This window comes from Brassica rapa, chromosome A10 (genome assembly GCF_000309985.2).
Source record: "Brassica rapa cultivar Chiifu-401-42 chromosome A10, CAAS_Brap_v3.01, whole genome shotgun sequence".
Taxonomy (NCBI): domain Eukaryota; kingdom Viridiplantae; phylum Streptophyta; class Magnoliopsida; order Brassicales; family Brassicaceae; genus Brassica; species Brassica rapa.
In genome coordinates, this window is record NC_024804.2 from 17,663,346 (window position 1) to 17,678,965 (window position 15,620).

General features: G+C 34.4%; 1 protein-coding gene across 14 annotated transcripts; it reads right to left on the reverse strand.

Moving 5' to 3' along the window:
* Positions 1-296: 296 nt before the first annotated feature.
* Positions 297-14,571, reverse strand: LOC103847548 (protein EMBRYONIC FLOWER 1). Of its 14 annotated transcripts, XM_033281625.1 has the most exons (20): positions 13,344-14,569; positions 8,466-13,206; positions 8,234-8,274; positions 7,416-7,584; positions 7,085-7,242; positions 6,849-6,989; positions 5,870-5,932; positions 5,718-5,780; positions 5,571-5,633; positions 5,418-5,480; positions 5,272-5,334; positions 5,122-5,187; positions 3,809-4,761; positions 3,443-3,577; positions 3,093-3,227; positions 2,786-2,869; positions 2,388-2,525; positions 2,043-2,159; positions 779-1,792; positions 297-547 (listed from the first exon to the last, which is right to left on the reverse strand). In XM_033281625.1, the coding sequence occupies exons 4-19, from the start codon at positions 7,508-7,510 to the stop codon at positions 809-811; spliced, it is 3,321 nt and encodes a 1,106-aa protein (XP_033137516.1). In that variant the 5' UTR covers positions 7,511-7,584; positions 8,234-8,274; positions 8,466-13,206; positions 13,344-14,569; the 3' UTR covers positions 297-547; positions 779-808. The 14 variants fall into 14 exon arrangements, with proteins under 14 accessions (XP_033137516.1, XP_009122887.1, XP_033137520.1 ...); XM_009124639.2 differs by having other exon boundaries at positions 8,466-14,569; XM_033281629.1 differs by lacking the exon at positions 2,388-2,525 and having other exon boundaries at positions 8,466-14,571.
* Between the last annotated feature and the right edge of the window lie 1,049 nt (positions 14,572-15,620).

Consider the following 15,620-nt stretch of genomic DNA (forward strand, 5'->3'; position numbering starts at 1 on the left):
TATCAATGCTTAAGTTCAGAGTTTGGTGTGCATCTTCCTTGTCCAGTTACATTTGATGGAACCAGGGATTACTCTCTCCTCACTCTCGCTTCTAAATTCTTGTTCCCATTCAAGAACCATAATCTATTCTTACCCGCCGCTTCCAACTTTATCATCATCCAAACAATAGAATCAAAAGACCTAAACTATTTCTAATGTTTTTTTCAAAGGTTTTCATGCAAGTATATGAAGCTGGCAATGTAAAAGAGAACTTCAAGCCGGCTATAACGGCAACATTTTGGTCGACCCAAAAAGACAAATCCAGCGGAATAAATAAATAAGTCTGAAAGATAATCCCAAAATACGAAAAACAAAGCCAACAAGGGTAGCACAATCACTTAAGGTATACGCACAAGATGAATGTTTTATGCGTTACCAAACATAATAATAAAAAAAGGATAAGAAATGTGAAAGTTCAAAAATTCAAGAACCGGAGAAACTGGGAAGATTGACTTCACTGGTTTCTGCAGGACTAGGCGTCTCTTTATAGCTCTCTTCCTCCTAGTACCTGTTTCACATTTAGAAAAAACACATGTTTTGTTAGAAATGAAGACAAAGATTCTGAGAAAGAGACTGATTGAACTCTGTTCTACTAACTAAACATGATATAAAAGCTCAGTTCTAACTAATTGCAATGAGACAAAACACTACGTAAGGTCAGTTTCCAGCACAAAATAAAAATTGTTTTACTAAGTCATTGATGAACCAAGAAAATTCTAATAAACGATTAGAAAATTACCTGCACAAATCTCTTCCACGTTGTCTGTCTTTAGCCACTTTCTGTAATTGGACCAGCTTGCTCCTCATCAGCCTGCTGAAACTCCGAAATGCGCTCAGGCACATGCAGATCTTCTTGATGTACCAAGTAGATATTCCCTGGCTCTATCTCGCTGATCTCACCAGGGTAACGGCTAACAACGCAGCTAGAGGAACCAGAACTGTTTGCTGCGTACGATGTAGAGGCATTGCTGAAGCTCGCTGCGTTTCTCCTTCGCTGGAATCTGCCTTGGTTACTGATGGTTCTAGAATAAACCGACCTCTCATGACTACATTGAAGCTCAACAAATTGGTTAAACTGGTTAACCGGGTGAACATGTCTCGGAGCGAAACCAAAGTTCCCATGGTGGTCAACGGGAGTGTTTGATCTAAACCGAGGATCCATGCGGCTCATCATCGCTTGGTTCAGCAAGTTGGCCCCATAATAGCTGAGGTTCCGCGGTTCACTGCTCGGTGCTTGTGCAAACATACTCGGATAATCCATGTTGAAAGGAGCAGGAGGACTGAAATGATGTTGATGATACTGTGGTGGTATCATGGATGATGCCCAAACTGGTGGAGAAGGTGCTCCGTAGTGATGAGGAGGTACACGCATTGGCTGATAGGTGGATGGAGATGGATGATGATAAGGACTAGCCATTGGGACATTCCCCATCCATTCGGGGTTGTGTCCAGGAAACAGAATTGAGCTGCGTCGGCGGCTTTCTTGCACCGGAGGAGGCATAACTGAGGAAGAAGCCATGTAAGAGTTCTGCCTTGGTGTGAATATCTCAACAGAGTTCTGGTTTGATCTAATGGGGACACGGTCTTCTTCCCTTGCTGCGTTGGTGTTGTCCTCCAGCGAGGTAACATCCTCATACGTCTCATTGAGATCGAACAAAAAAGGTGTTTTTGGTGGTACCTCTTGAGTGTTCTCCCTTTCATCATGGCTTTGGACCATAACTCCCTTCCCTTTTCTGTCTGAAACAGAAGCATCCTGAAAAGTACGCCAATACCGTTAGGATCCCTGGTCCAATAACTTAATCACAGTAACCATACGTGTGCAATAAGAAACTGATTATAGAGTATGACAACCTAATCAACTTATAACTGTGGCGAATTAATTGACATGTTTGAGTTTGTTAGACTCATATGTGAAAATACTCATCCCACAAACTGAATATTTAAATTAAAAATAACAGATTTTGAACGGAATTAAAAAAGCAATATAGATGCAAAGTTGGTACCTGCGGCACGGAAGATCGAGCTGCAACTACTGTAGAAGGAGGGGTGTTGTTGCTCCTGCCGAAGTAAATAGCACCCGGTCCACTTCCCAGCCTACTTGTGTTTGGTACAGAAGCATCCTGACAAGTAATTAAACCAATCACGTTACAATCCTAGTCCATTCACTTAATCACAGTAACCATACGTGTGCAATAAAAAACTGATTATAGAGTATGAAAACATAACAACTAGCTGTGGCGAATAAGTTGACATGTGAAAGAAAACTCATGCCACAAACTGAATATCTAAATTAAAAATAACAGATTTTGAACGGAATTAAAAAAGCAATATAGATGCAAAGTTGGTACCTTTTGCGGCACGGAAGATTGAGCTGCAACTACCGTAGAAGGAGGGGTGCTTCTTTGACTGCTGCTGTTGTTGCTGCTGCCGAAGTAAATAGCACCCGGTCCACTTCCCAGCCTACTTGTGTTTGGTACAGAAGCATCCTGACAAGTAATTAAACCAATCACGTTATAATCCTAGTCCATTCACTTAATCACAGTAACCACGTGTGTGCAATAAGAAACTGATTATAGAGTACAAAAACCTAATCAACTTCTAACCATGACGAATTAAATGACATGTCTGCGTTTGTTAGACTCATATATGAAGAAAAAAAAAACTCATCCCACAAACTGAACATTTTAAACTAAAAGAACGGAGTTAGAACGGTATTAAAAAAGCAATATAGATGCAAAGTTGGTACCTTTTGCGGCACGGAAGATTGAGCTGCAACTACTGTAGAAGGAGGGGTGCTTCTTCGACTGTTGTCGTTTGGTATAGAAGCATCCTGACAAGTAAACCAATCACGTTTATAATCCTAGTCCATTTACTTAATCACAGTAACCATACGTGTGGAAAAAGAAACTGATAAAGAGTATGAGAACCTAATTAACTAACTGTGGCGAATAAGTTGAGATGGGAAAGAAAAGTCATCCTAAAAACTGAATATTTTAAGCTAAAAGAACAGATTTAGAACGGTATTATAAAAGCAATAGATGCAAACTTGCTACCTTTTGCGGCACGGCAACTTGTGTAGAAGAAGGGGTGCTTCTTCGATTGTTGCTGTTGCTGCTGCCGCCGCCGCCGAAGTAAACAGCACCCGGTCCAGTTCCAAGCCCTCTACCTGTGTTTGGTATAGAATCATCCTGAGAAATAAACCAATGCCGTTATAATCCTGGTCCAGTTACTTAATCACAGTAACTATACGTGTGCAATAATAAAGAGACTGATTACAGAGTATGAAAACCTAATCAACTTATAACTGTGGCTAAGTTGAAATGTGAAAGAAAACTCATATTACTTAAGCTAAAAGAACAGATTTTATACGGTATTAAAAAAACAAAAGATGCAAAGTTGGTACCTTTTGCGGCACGGTAGATTGAGCTGCAGCTACTGTAGAAGGAGGGGTTTGATTGTTACTGCTGCTGCCGCCGCCGAAGTAAGTAGCACCTGATCTAGTTCCCAGTCCTCTACCTGTGTTTGGTATAGAAGCATCCTGACAAGTAAACCAATCACGTTTATAATCCTAGTCCATTTATACTTAATCACATTAACCATACGTGTGCAATAAGAAACTGATTATAGAGAATGAAAAATAATCAACATCTAACCGTAGCGAATAAGTTGACATGTGAAAGAAAACTCATACAACAAACTGAATATTTTAAATTAAAAAGAACAGATTTAGAACGGTATTATAAAAGCAATATCGATGCAAAGTTGGTACCTTTTGCGGCACGGTAGATTGAGCTGCAACTTGTGTTGAAGGAGAGGTGTTTCTTTGATTGGTCCTGTTGCTGCTGCTGCTGCCGAAGTGAATAGCACCCGGTCCAGTTCCCAGCCCTCTACCTGTGTTTGGTATAGAAGGGTTACCAAACACTGGAACATAGCTTGACCTCATACGGTTATTCTCTTGCCTTTCATTAACCGGAGGAGCGTTAGTTTTTCTGACATATCCATCTGAAGCCAACTCATCGTCAAGTGAAGTACCCACTCTTTCCTCAGTTCCCTGATCCCTTGGTGGAGAAGGAACCGTCTCGGTTTCATTCAATGACGGTTGCACACTCGAAGAAGCCTTGTCACTGGGATTCATTGCTGTTGTAGCTCTCTTCTTTTTGGCTATTTTGACCTTCTTAGTTCTCCTAGCCCAAGGATAAAAATCTTCATCCTTCTCGTCATCAACCTCAGGTTCAGGTTCTGTATCAAGCTCGTCTTCAACCTGGAACCTTACGTTCTTCTTCTTACCCTTAATAGGATCTTTGTCAAACTCACTTTCAGTTGATTCAGTACCATGAGCAGATTCAACGGTTTTGGAGGCATTTCCTGAAGCTGCACCAGCTGTGCTTATATTCCTGCTCAGTGTAGTGCTACTCCCAGGTCGGCACTTCCTCTTTTGAACTGTACGCTTACCATTCACTTCAGCGAGTCTCCGCGTGCGAACGTTCCGAGTTCTCGTACTGGGCGCCCCACCGATGAAAAGGCTTCTACTCTCAGACTCCTCAGGCTGCGTGTCTTCAGCACAAGCAGCTATCTCAGTCACAGCCAGCTGCTCCACGTTTGGTTGTTTCTCAGCTCTCTTGTTTCCTATTGGTTCAACCACTGCGTAATTCTTTGTGGTTTTGTTCCGAAGGGCGTATGTTCTAAACGGAGGTGGATGAACTTTCTTGCTAGACCTAGTAACTGCAATGTATTGAGCTTTACAAAATTAGCTTTTTTTTTATTATTTTATGCGCACTTTAATTTGTTAGACTAGAGAATGTTAGATTAAAGTTGAAGGAAAAGTAATTTTGAGATGCAAGTTAAAGATCTAATCCTACTGAGATTTGGAAGTTAAGGATTTATAATATGTTTAGGAGTTATCTAGATATGTTACCTAATAGGATTAAGAGTTATTACTCTCTATATAAGAAGATGTCAAGTTGTGACACACTTTACAAGAGTTAGATATTGAGAACTATGGTTTTGAGTTATTTTCTTAAGTTAATAATAAGAGAGTCATTCTTATTTCGATCTTTGAATTCTATAATGAAAACTTAATACCTCTCTGATCATCCTTCTGAGATCTTTCGCAGTTTACATCCTCATTCACCACAAGAGCATTATTGTCTGCAAGAAAAAAATGATAATACAAAATGATTGTCTTTTTCATCTGCACACTTTGATATGTTTAGACCAGAGAAATCTTTATACCTGTCTGATCATTCTGCTGAGATCTTTCACAGTTTACATCCTCATTCTCTTCAGCAGCATTATCTGCAAGAGAAAATGATAAAACGAAATAATTCTCTTTTTTCATCTGCACACTTCAATTTGCTAGACCAGATAAAACTTTATACCTCTCTGATCATCCTTCTGAGATCTTTCGCAGTTTACATCTTCATTCTCCGCAACATCATTATCTGCATGAGAAAATGTTTAAACGAAATGATTATCTTTTTTTTTTTAATCTGCATACTTAAAATTTTTAGACCAGAGAACACTTTGTATACCTCTCTGATCATCCTGCTGAGATCTTTCGCAGTTTACATTCTCATTCTCCACAACAGCATTGTCTGCAAGAGAAAATGATAATACGAAATGATTATCCTTTTTTTATCTTCACAATATAATTTGGTAGACCAGAGAAAAAATTATACCACTTTGACCATCATTCTGGGGTCTTTCGCAGTTAACATCATCAGTCTCCACAACAGCGTTATCTGCATGCGAAAATATTTAAACGAAATAATTATCTTTTTTTTTCATCTGCATGCATACTTAAATTTTCTAGACCAATAACACTTTATACCTCTCTGATCATCAACCTGGGATCTTTCGCAGTTTATATCCTCATTCACCACAACAGCACTGCCTGCAAGAGAAAATGGTAATACGAAATGATTATGACTGCGTTGAGTTATGTAACTAAAGCAAGCAGATTACTGGAAGAATATATTCATGCTGTTATATATATTTCCTATTCTATATATAATATGCTAATTTAGATAAGGATATTTTCCTATAAATATCTAGGGTTAGTCAATCTATTATTGTATAAATACGATTGCTTATAAAATCTTAAGGGACAAGTCAGCTTGATATTAATTATACATGGTATCGTAATAACATTGATCTGATTAAATATCTAAATTGTTATTTAACGTTTATGCTTTTTCAAAATTCTTTTGATAGTAAAGTAGTTATTTATATTGATGTGAGTCATGGAAGACCGACTAAGCATATGGAAAAGGATTTTGATGGAGTTCCCGATGCGGTTTAAGATGATACTGCTGTCCCCAACATATCCGTTAGGGATGCACATAAATACTTGAAAACTTGCAAGTACCGAATTTAAATAACTTATAACTACTTGGCTTAAACGGATATGCAACATATTTTTAATATTAAATTCAAATATATTGATATCTTTACTATTTTCATCGATACTTGTTTCCCAAAACATTATTGATGTGAAAAACTAAAAACATTATTTATGTTAAAAACTGGAAATGTGTTTTTAGATATCGGAGCTATATCAGACAACTCTATTTTTCCATAAAATATCATATGTCGGATTATAGTATTAAAAATAACACATAACTTATCCGTAAATATCATATTGTTATATTCTATTGTATTAAGAAATGTGTGTATAGTTTCCAATTTAGTTAAGGATAATTTCTGATAAGTATCTAGGGTTAGCCAACCTAGTTTCTTTGATAAATATGATTGTTTGTAAAAGCTAAAGGGACATGTTAGTTTGATATCAATTCAACACAGATGCATACCTGCAACATCAATATTCCTTTGTCTCTCTTGATCAATGGCAGTTCGTGAATTCAGTTCGCTTTGACTAGGGATAATAGAAGAGCTGCCATTGAGCCCGTTCGTGCTACTTATACTTGTTGAATTTGATGGCAGTCCAGATTCTAAAAGCAATCATTCACGTGCATAAGTTCAAGCAACCGCATCCAGCTAGTAATAGTATAGAACATATATAAAACCAAAGGAGTTTTAAATATACCATTTGTCCCATCAGCATCGATATTTCTGGTGCGGCCCAAGCTAGGCGGCCACCAATGAGGAAGAGAATCGCTTTGTTTGTCTACCAAACTAGCACTCTCCTCTGGAAACGGCCAATATTTTTTGGGATCCGTTTCTCTCTCTTCGGCAATTAAGTCACTGCATTAATTTAAGAAGAAAAACTCGATATATTCATGTCATCTCATCGTGTATCTTGCTATTATAATTTGCAGTGGTCACATCATATATACATTAATTACCAAAGTAATTGGAAACATAATCATACGCTAACAAGGGAAGTTGAAAATATAAGTTCAATATAGTAGGCTCACCATATGGAGAAACCATCACATACTACCATACCAATCTCGTTGTTAGCGCCTGTGAGATTTATGACGATTGAGCTGACCTTAGTGGAGGATCTCATTGGTTTGCTTTGAAAAAGATTTTGTCGTAATGGTGATTATAACTTCCACCATTATACGATCTCTCCTCAGAGAGCTGCAAAATAATGCATGATAATATTTATTAGCATCACAAATGAAAAGAATTATATATACAACATGACATAGCTACGCATGATGATCAAATTGTTGTTGCTTAAAAAGAGACAATGCTTCAAAATCTTTACTTCACATATATATGACCCCCAATATAACTCTAAATTAGTTAAAGAAGCAATATGAATTTACACCACTATGTTCAACAATATTCGATGAATATCCACATGAAATAACATTCATAACCAACATCCAATCACCTTTACAGCTCCAAGAAAATAAAATTTAAGACCTTAAGGTCTACATAAAATCCAGAACGAAATTCTTCACTAACATTCTGTGTCATTAAACAAATAAAATCACTCGTGTGAATTTTAGACAGTGAAATTAGGGTTTTCATAAAAGAGAACCCCCAAAATCGTTTACATTTTCTACATAACCAGGAAAAGAAAAGTATTATAACGGACCCATTTCAATATAATTATCCAAATCACAAACTCTAACACGGGTCAAGATAATTAGATCTGAGTAATTTAGGATTTATATCAAATTATTTAGAACACAGTAACAGATGATAAGACACTTAAGATTAACCACATGCATATGATTAATAAAGATAAACGATCATACAAAAGAAAACAAAGACCCACCAAATACGGGTCAGATCTATATGCACGTGAATAGTCCGTACCTAAAGACAAGAAAAAAACAAAACAAAATAAGAACAACGAGTTAAGGGACGTGTAAACAAACAGTAAGGAGCCCCTAAATGAAAAAAAAAAACATGAAGTCAGCTACGAGTCAAGCTAGATATCATCCCACAAGATCCGAAACCTGAACATATATCCAAGGAATCGTAGATCTATGTTGGAAAACACGAACCTGGTGTAAATCCAACCAGGGATAGCGAGGAATAGATCTACGCGAGATTTAAACTATATATGGATCTTAAGCAGCAAACGAAGAAACACGGTTGGATGATTGAAGTTTTAAGGACTGATTTGTTTTGGGAGATGAGTAGAATTTGAGTGTGATTTCGAGAAAACCCTAGCAAAACGTTTGCTAGCGAAACGAGAGAGAGAGAGAGAGAGGGGGAAGGGGAGACCTTTTCTTCTGTGGCTTATATAGAGAGGCTGTTGAGAAAGAGATAGAGAATCTGTGGCTCTCTTCTTATCTTTGCAATGAGGGGTTTCTGGGTCAGAATGAAAGTTTATTCCAACAAAAGTAATTATTGTTAATATAAAATTTCTCATTTTCTTGACTAAAAACAGCTCATCTGTTGAACATTTGGCACTGCCATTCACCATCTGGTCTTCATATTTCTATTAGTCTACGTGCTATTCTATATACTGGGTGCACTCTTTCATATTGTCATAGATGTATATTAAAAAGGAAAGATACATTTCTATCTGTGTAATATTTCTTACCTTTTACTGGAAAAAATCTCAGCATTAATACATATAGCTTTATTAGGGTGTATCCAAAAATTGAATAAGAATAAAAACATACTTATTTTATAAGATTTCATTGCTTTCTTAAAAGGAAACCCAACTCACCTACGTTAGAAAAAAAGCAAGACAATATGCCTACGTTTCTGTGTGATAGGATAGGAAATATAACCCAATGAGAGACCTCCACGTCGACTAATCTGCGATTCTGGTCACAACCACTGTTTGCCCAAAAAAACCCTAGGCGCGTGGTGATTAAAACATTTTCTTTACGTGTGGGCATGTAACGTCGACACGTGGAAAATAGATATTGGAGGGTGTGTTTCACGTGTAAGGAGAGAGCGTAAAAAATTGTGACACGAGCGAAAAATAAAAAGCCCTAAAACGATAATAATATTTAACCTAAATGAGCCGATATCGGTGACAATATATAAACCCTATAATCCTCTTTTTTTTTGTAAACCCTAAAATATTTCTTCGCATTTTCTCAAATTTACCACAGTAAAGATCACAAAAATTTGGTTCACATAAAACAGTCTCGTTTTATTTTATTTTATTTTTGTATATGTCAATATCATTACTATATTATATATGGATATGCATTTTTGTCTTAATTACGTATTTGTATTGTATGTAATGTAATATAGAGTTAATTGGTTCCTGCTTTTTTCGGTGCTAGAATCATCACATGGTACGTCAACCTATATAATGGGATAAGTATGATGTAAGCGAAGTTTAATAAAATGATGATTAAGATCAACTTTGATCTTCGTTATACTTCTGCATATTCTATATAACAGCATTAATTGGATGTTGATTCGTTGTTCTATTGCATGCGTAATTCGTCGATATAATATTAATCTGCACTTATTGTTACACATAAACGTATATGTTTTACAAACCTATATATATATATATTTATATATAGAAGTGACTCGTGAGTATAATCAAGTGAAAATAAACTAACACTACATAAGGTGAACTTATGATGTATTTTTTTTTTTGGTAAAATATTGTACATTTAGATCAGTGATTAGCATCAGACAGTTCTCAATAGGTACTTTAGGATAAGAAAATGAAAAGATTTTTTAAGAAAATGAGAGTCGTCTTTTGCACAAATTTTAACAAATATATGAGAAACTAATTCTACATGTGTCATACTGTAAGTGTTTAATAATTAATTCATAAATCAGTTTAATAGAATTGTCTTCTCAATAGTAAAATATATTCCAGAAAACTCATTTGAATTTCTAAACGTTAACAATACTCTTATAAGAGAAACTTGCAAAATGTTTTCGTTGAATTCCAACAACAAAATAGTAAAAATCATGGATTAATTGTCACAATTTCTTTCTTTGATTTTTTTTTATTTCATGAGTAAACACATGTTTATACATGATTATTTACTATTTATCTTTATTATTTAACATGTATAAAGATACGATAGACATCTATATCTATACTATTAAAGCAGAATCCCTACTAGGATTCTGCCCTTAGGTTTTCAAATTAATTACAAAAGAATGCCACTGCCTTTCCATCTTTTTTTAAATGATTTTCGACAATATTAATTCAGCCAATCAGAAACAGGAGTTTTTATGACCTATTAAATTGCAGAACCATTTAAACACAAACTAATAAAGCCCATTTCGGAGTAATGTTAATCCAATCCGAGAAAGCCCATTTCGTTTATAATATCAATCCAAGCTGATTAATTATTTTTCACCAAATGAAATAATGTTAATAATCAAACTCAGAACAAAACCTAATACCATGTTCATTCTAAACTATAAAAACAATATCCACTGAGATATAACGTATACTTCACAGAATTATAAATCAATGTACAAATTATATTTGAGTTCATCTCCATATGTATGTCTTATTTCAAATGTTTGTTTATGAAGTTGACAAAATATAGATTAGATTTGTATTATTAGCACTTTAATCAACCCTAAAATATGAAAATAGAGTTTGAACCAAAGGTATTACAGTATATTCCCAATTTATCAATTTGTGTATTTATAATAAAATTCTATAAAATATTTAATTTTAATTGTATTTAACTTTTAAACAACCACTAATTTATTCATCACTTGAAAACCAAATCTATTCCAAGTATATTCTTTTTTAAACAACCACTAATTGTATATTTTTAACTCATAATTCTAACAACTCGGTCATTAATCCACAGCATTTATTTCAAATAAATATAAGATTCGCTATTTGCTACATAGAATAAATGTAAAACAGAATATAGAGAAACAAGATTATTTGATTTAACTAAAATCACGGTTAAAAGGATTCAATCAACTAATCATATTAATGTGTGCAACACCCACATAATATCTTGGGCTTTCAAATTGGTAACTAAATTTTCCTAATATTAAAAATAAATGATATCGATAATATAGTGTACAAAATCTCGTGAGATATGATCTAGAGTATGCCCCAAGTTTCCCTGAGAACCTAAGCACCTCTCCCTTTAACCTCTTCATATTATAAATAGCCAAGGCCTCTTCCTAATCAAACCCACACAGTCAAACAAACCTATGGCTACTAACATGCAAATCCAATTTATCAATTTGTGTATTTATAATAAAATTCTATAAAATATTTAATTTTAATTGTATTTAACTTTTAAACAACCACTAATTTATTCATCACTTGAAAACCAAATCTATTCCAAGTATATTCTTTTTTAAACAACCACTAATTGTATATTTTTAACTCATAATTCTAACAACTCGGTCATTAATCCACAGCATTTATTTCAAATAAATATAAGATTCGCTATTTGCTACATAGAATAAATGTAAAACAGAATATAGAGAAACAAGATTATTTGATTTAACTAAAATCACGGTTAAAAGGATTCAATCAACTAATCATATTAATGTGTGCAACACCCACATAATATCTTGGGCTTTCAAATTGGTAACTAAATTTTCCTAATATTAAAAATAAATGATATCGATAATATAGTGTACAAAATCTCGTGAGATATGATCTAGAGTATGCCCCAAGTTTCCCTGAGAACCTAAGCACCTCTCCCTTTAACCTCTTCATATTATAAATAGCCAAGGCCTCTTCCTAATCAAACCCACACAGTCAAACAAACCTATGGCTACTAACATGCAAATCCAATTTATCAATTTGTGTATTTATAATAAAATTCTATAAAATATTTAATTTTAATTGTATTTAACTTTTAAACAACCACTAATTTATTCATCACTTGAAAACCAAATCTATTCCAAGTATATTCTTTTTTAAACAACCACTAATTGTATATTTTTAACTCATAATTCTAACAACTCGGTCATTAATCCACAGCATTTATTTCAAATAAATATAAGATTCGCTATTTGCTACATAGAATAAATGTAAAACAGAATATAGAGAAACAAGATTATTTGATTTAACTAAAATCACGGTTAAAAGGATTCAATCAACTAATCATATTAATGTGTGCAACACCCACATAATATCTTGGGCTTTCAAATTGGTAACTAAATTTTCCTAATATTAAAAATAAATGATATCGATAATATAGTGTACAAAATCTCGTGAGATATGATCTAGAGTATGCCCCAAGTTTCCCTGAGAACCTAAGCACCTCTCCCTTTAACCTCTTCATATTATAAATAGCCAAGGCCTCTTCCTAATCAAACCCACACAGTCAAACAAACCTATGTCTACTAACATGCAAATCCAAACATCGAAAGCTTCTAATGAAAAAGTTACCGGCATTAAAGACGTGAGGCCCTGGAAAAATATTTGGTTTGTTCATGTGAAGGTTCTACACTCTTGGAAACAAAACATTCAACTATCAGGGGGAAACCATGAAATTCATCTTGGCTGATGAGAATGTAAGCAATCATAACTGTCTACTTATTTTTTTGAAATATGTATATTTTGTCGTTTATGTCTTATTTAAAATTGTGATTTTGTTCTTAATATTTTCAATCTGATTGTCATATAATTCATGCAACATACAAAAGGACTTACATTGAGAGTACATTGAGAGTAAAGGAAGGCTTCTTCCGGTTGGAGTGTGGCACAACATCCAGAATTTCCAAACTACTCCTCTTAAGCTTCCAAAGAACTTCAAGCTGCTTGGTCCTAAGCTTGTGGTCCTCCCAATATCGTGTCGTCTACAGTTTTTATCATGACTGACAAAAGAAGGAAAACACAAGCTTTGAGTAAGTAAACTTAGAAGATAAAATTTTACGCTTAAGAATCAGTGATCTAACAACATTTCAAACTTATGCTTCCGCAGTGGGATGGAATGTTGCCTGCACATACTCACAGTTTTTAGCGAGAAAGCATCCAAGTTGTTGCGTTTCCTTCTCTTCTTTCTACAACGACTCCTTGCCCTTCTTGTGTTTGTGGCTGCGAGAACAAAAAAAAACTGCTTCAAGTGAGCAAAAAGAAAACACAAATCACTTAAATCCCTGTCATAAACTTTATTCTAAGATTCTAAGCAAAAAAGGTCTCAACACACCGAGAAAAAACAACACTCCTGTGCTACAATGCACACACCACATGTGCCCGGTTAGACTTCACTGGCACGTTAAAGAACAGATGTCAGTTTCTGCTTTATATCAGATTAATCAAATTTTTCATACACTAATTTGTCTGAAATGAAAATTTAGTGTAAATCATAAGAGGCTCAAAATTAAGGAACATAAATTATACAAGCATAAACATATATTATTCAATCGTGAGCAAAGAGACACCAAAGAACTTCTTCTGGACATACGAATTTAAACGAAGGTGAAAAGAATTGACATGCATAATCAATCAAAACGATTACCTCGAAAATCTTTCTAAAAATTTCAAATTGACATGCATAATCAATCAAACGATTACCTCAGAACTTACCTCAGTACTCTTTCCAAAAATTTCAAATTTATATGCATAATCAATCAAAACAATTACCTCGGAAATCTGTTTATTATCCATCTAAAAAGTTGGAAGTTGTTTTTGCTCGGAAATCTTTCGTGACCAAGCAAATCGACTGATTCATCTTCTTCATTTGTGGATCTGCAGGATAAAACAAGTATTATGCCAAGAGGAAAGGAAATCAAATCGAAATTTATGTTTAATACCCGATTCATGAGAAACATTCACAAAGAAACAGTTTCAATCTTCACCAACGCCCTATCCATCCAGGTAACTTTTTTTTTTTACTTTCCCTTTTTTGTTTTTTGTTTAAGAAAAGTGAATGGCCCCAAAAACATATTTTTGTACAAATTTGTTGCTCTCTTTGGGCCATTCGGGCCCATTTTAGTCTGGACAAAACAAACCCCAACCAAAACGAAGTTTACCATTTTAATATGATTAAATTTATTGAATAGAACTTTACCAGTTTAAAATCTTTTAACAAATTAATTAGTACACAAACAACTATTTTTATAATAATAATAATAATAATAATAATAATAATAATAATAAAGAAAAAGACAATATTATTGAAATTGATTAGAAACAAATATAAAATCTATAAAAATATTAAATTAGACGAATATTTATTAATTATAAATGAAATTTTAAAGAGAAGCGATTCCGCGCTTTGAAAGCGCGGATCAAAATCTAGTATATATATAAAGTACAGATTCTTTCTCTCTTAGGTGGACAGTCCACGTCGACATCGACGTTATCAATTTGGTCAACGTCCTGACCGACACTAGTCTTTCTAGCAAAGTTGTGCGTTTCATTTAAGTGATTTATAATCTTTTTGTTTGGGCTTAATGGACTGCTTCCATATATTTGGGCTTCCAGTATGTGTTACCTAATATCAGTTTATTAAGAATTCATTCACCGTCTTCATCGCCAACATTGAGATCCTAATCTCTTATTCTTACTCTTCCCCGAGCCGTGGATCTGAGTAACGGAGTACCGTACTTAAAAAGAAACCATTATATATATATATAATATATACATACACAATTATGTACTTTTAGAATTCCTAAGCTAGAAACTCCATTGGGGTTGTTCTTAGCATCTCGACAACCACAACCATCTTCTCTCTCCTCTTTTAACTCTTTGGATTAGAGCTAAGCTAATCAACTAGTTTATGCTCGCAGATATACACTTACGGTTCACTATGTTGAGGTGTGTTTGTTCCTAGGCGAAACTCAAATCACGTATAGATCTTGTTTAGTTTGGCTATATTCCGGATGGTCAAACATTTAAGTATAAAATCTGTAAAACTATATAATTTTCATATATAGCTCTGGATCCATAATCTCATCAATTAAACTAGGCCTCGTTGTTTCAAAACATTTTCCATAGTTTTTAAATATAACATTTTACAACAAAATTATTTGTTATTAAACCGCAAAATGTAAAACGCCAGACGCATACAAATATATTGATAATTGTTTAGACGCATAATGATAATGCATGTATGTGTGATTTCGTTAAATAGGTATATACCGTTACTAACAAATGATGATATTACTAGGTCGTTGTTATGCATGGTGGCAACGTAAACCCCTAGGCACGATTATATCGGCTATCTCCAATTTTCCACCAAAACATATGGAAATGCCTGCGTCTGTTTATCTTTGACTTACTGAAA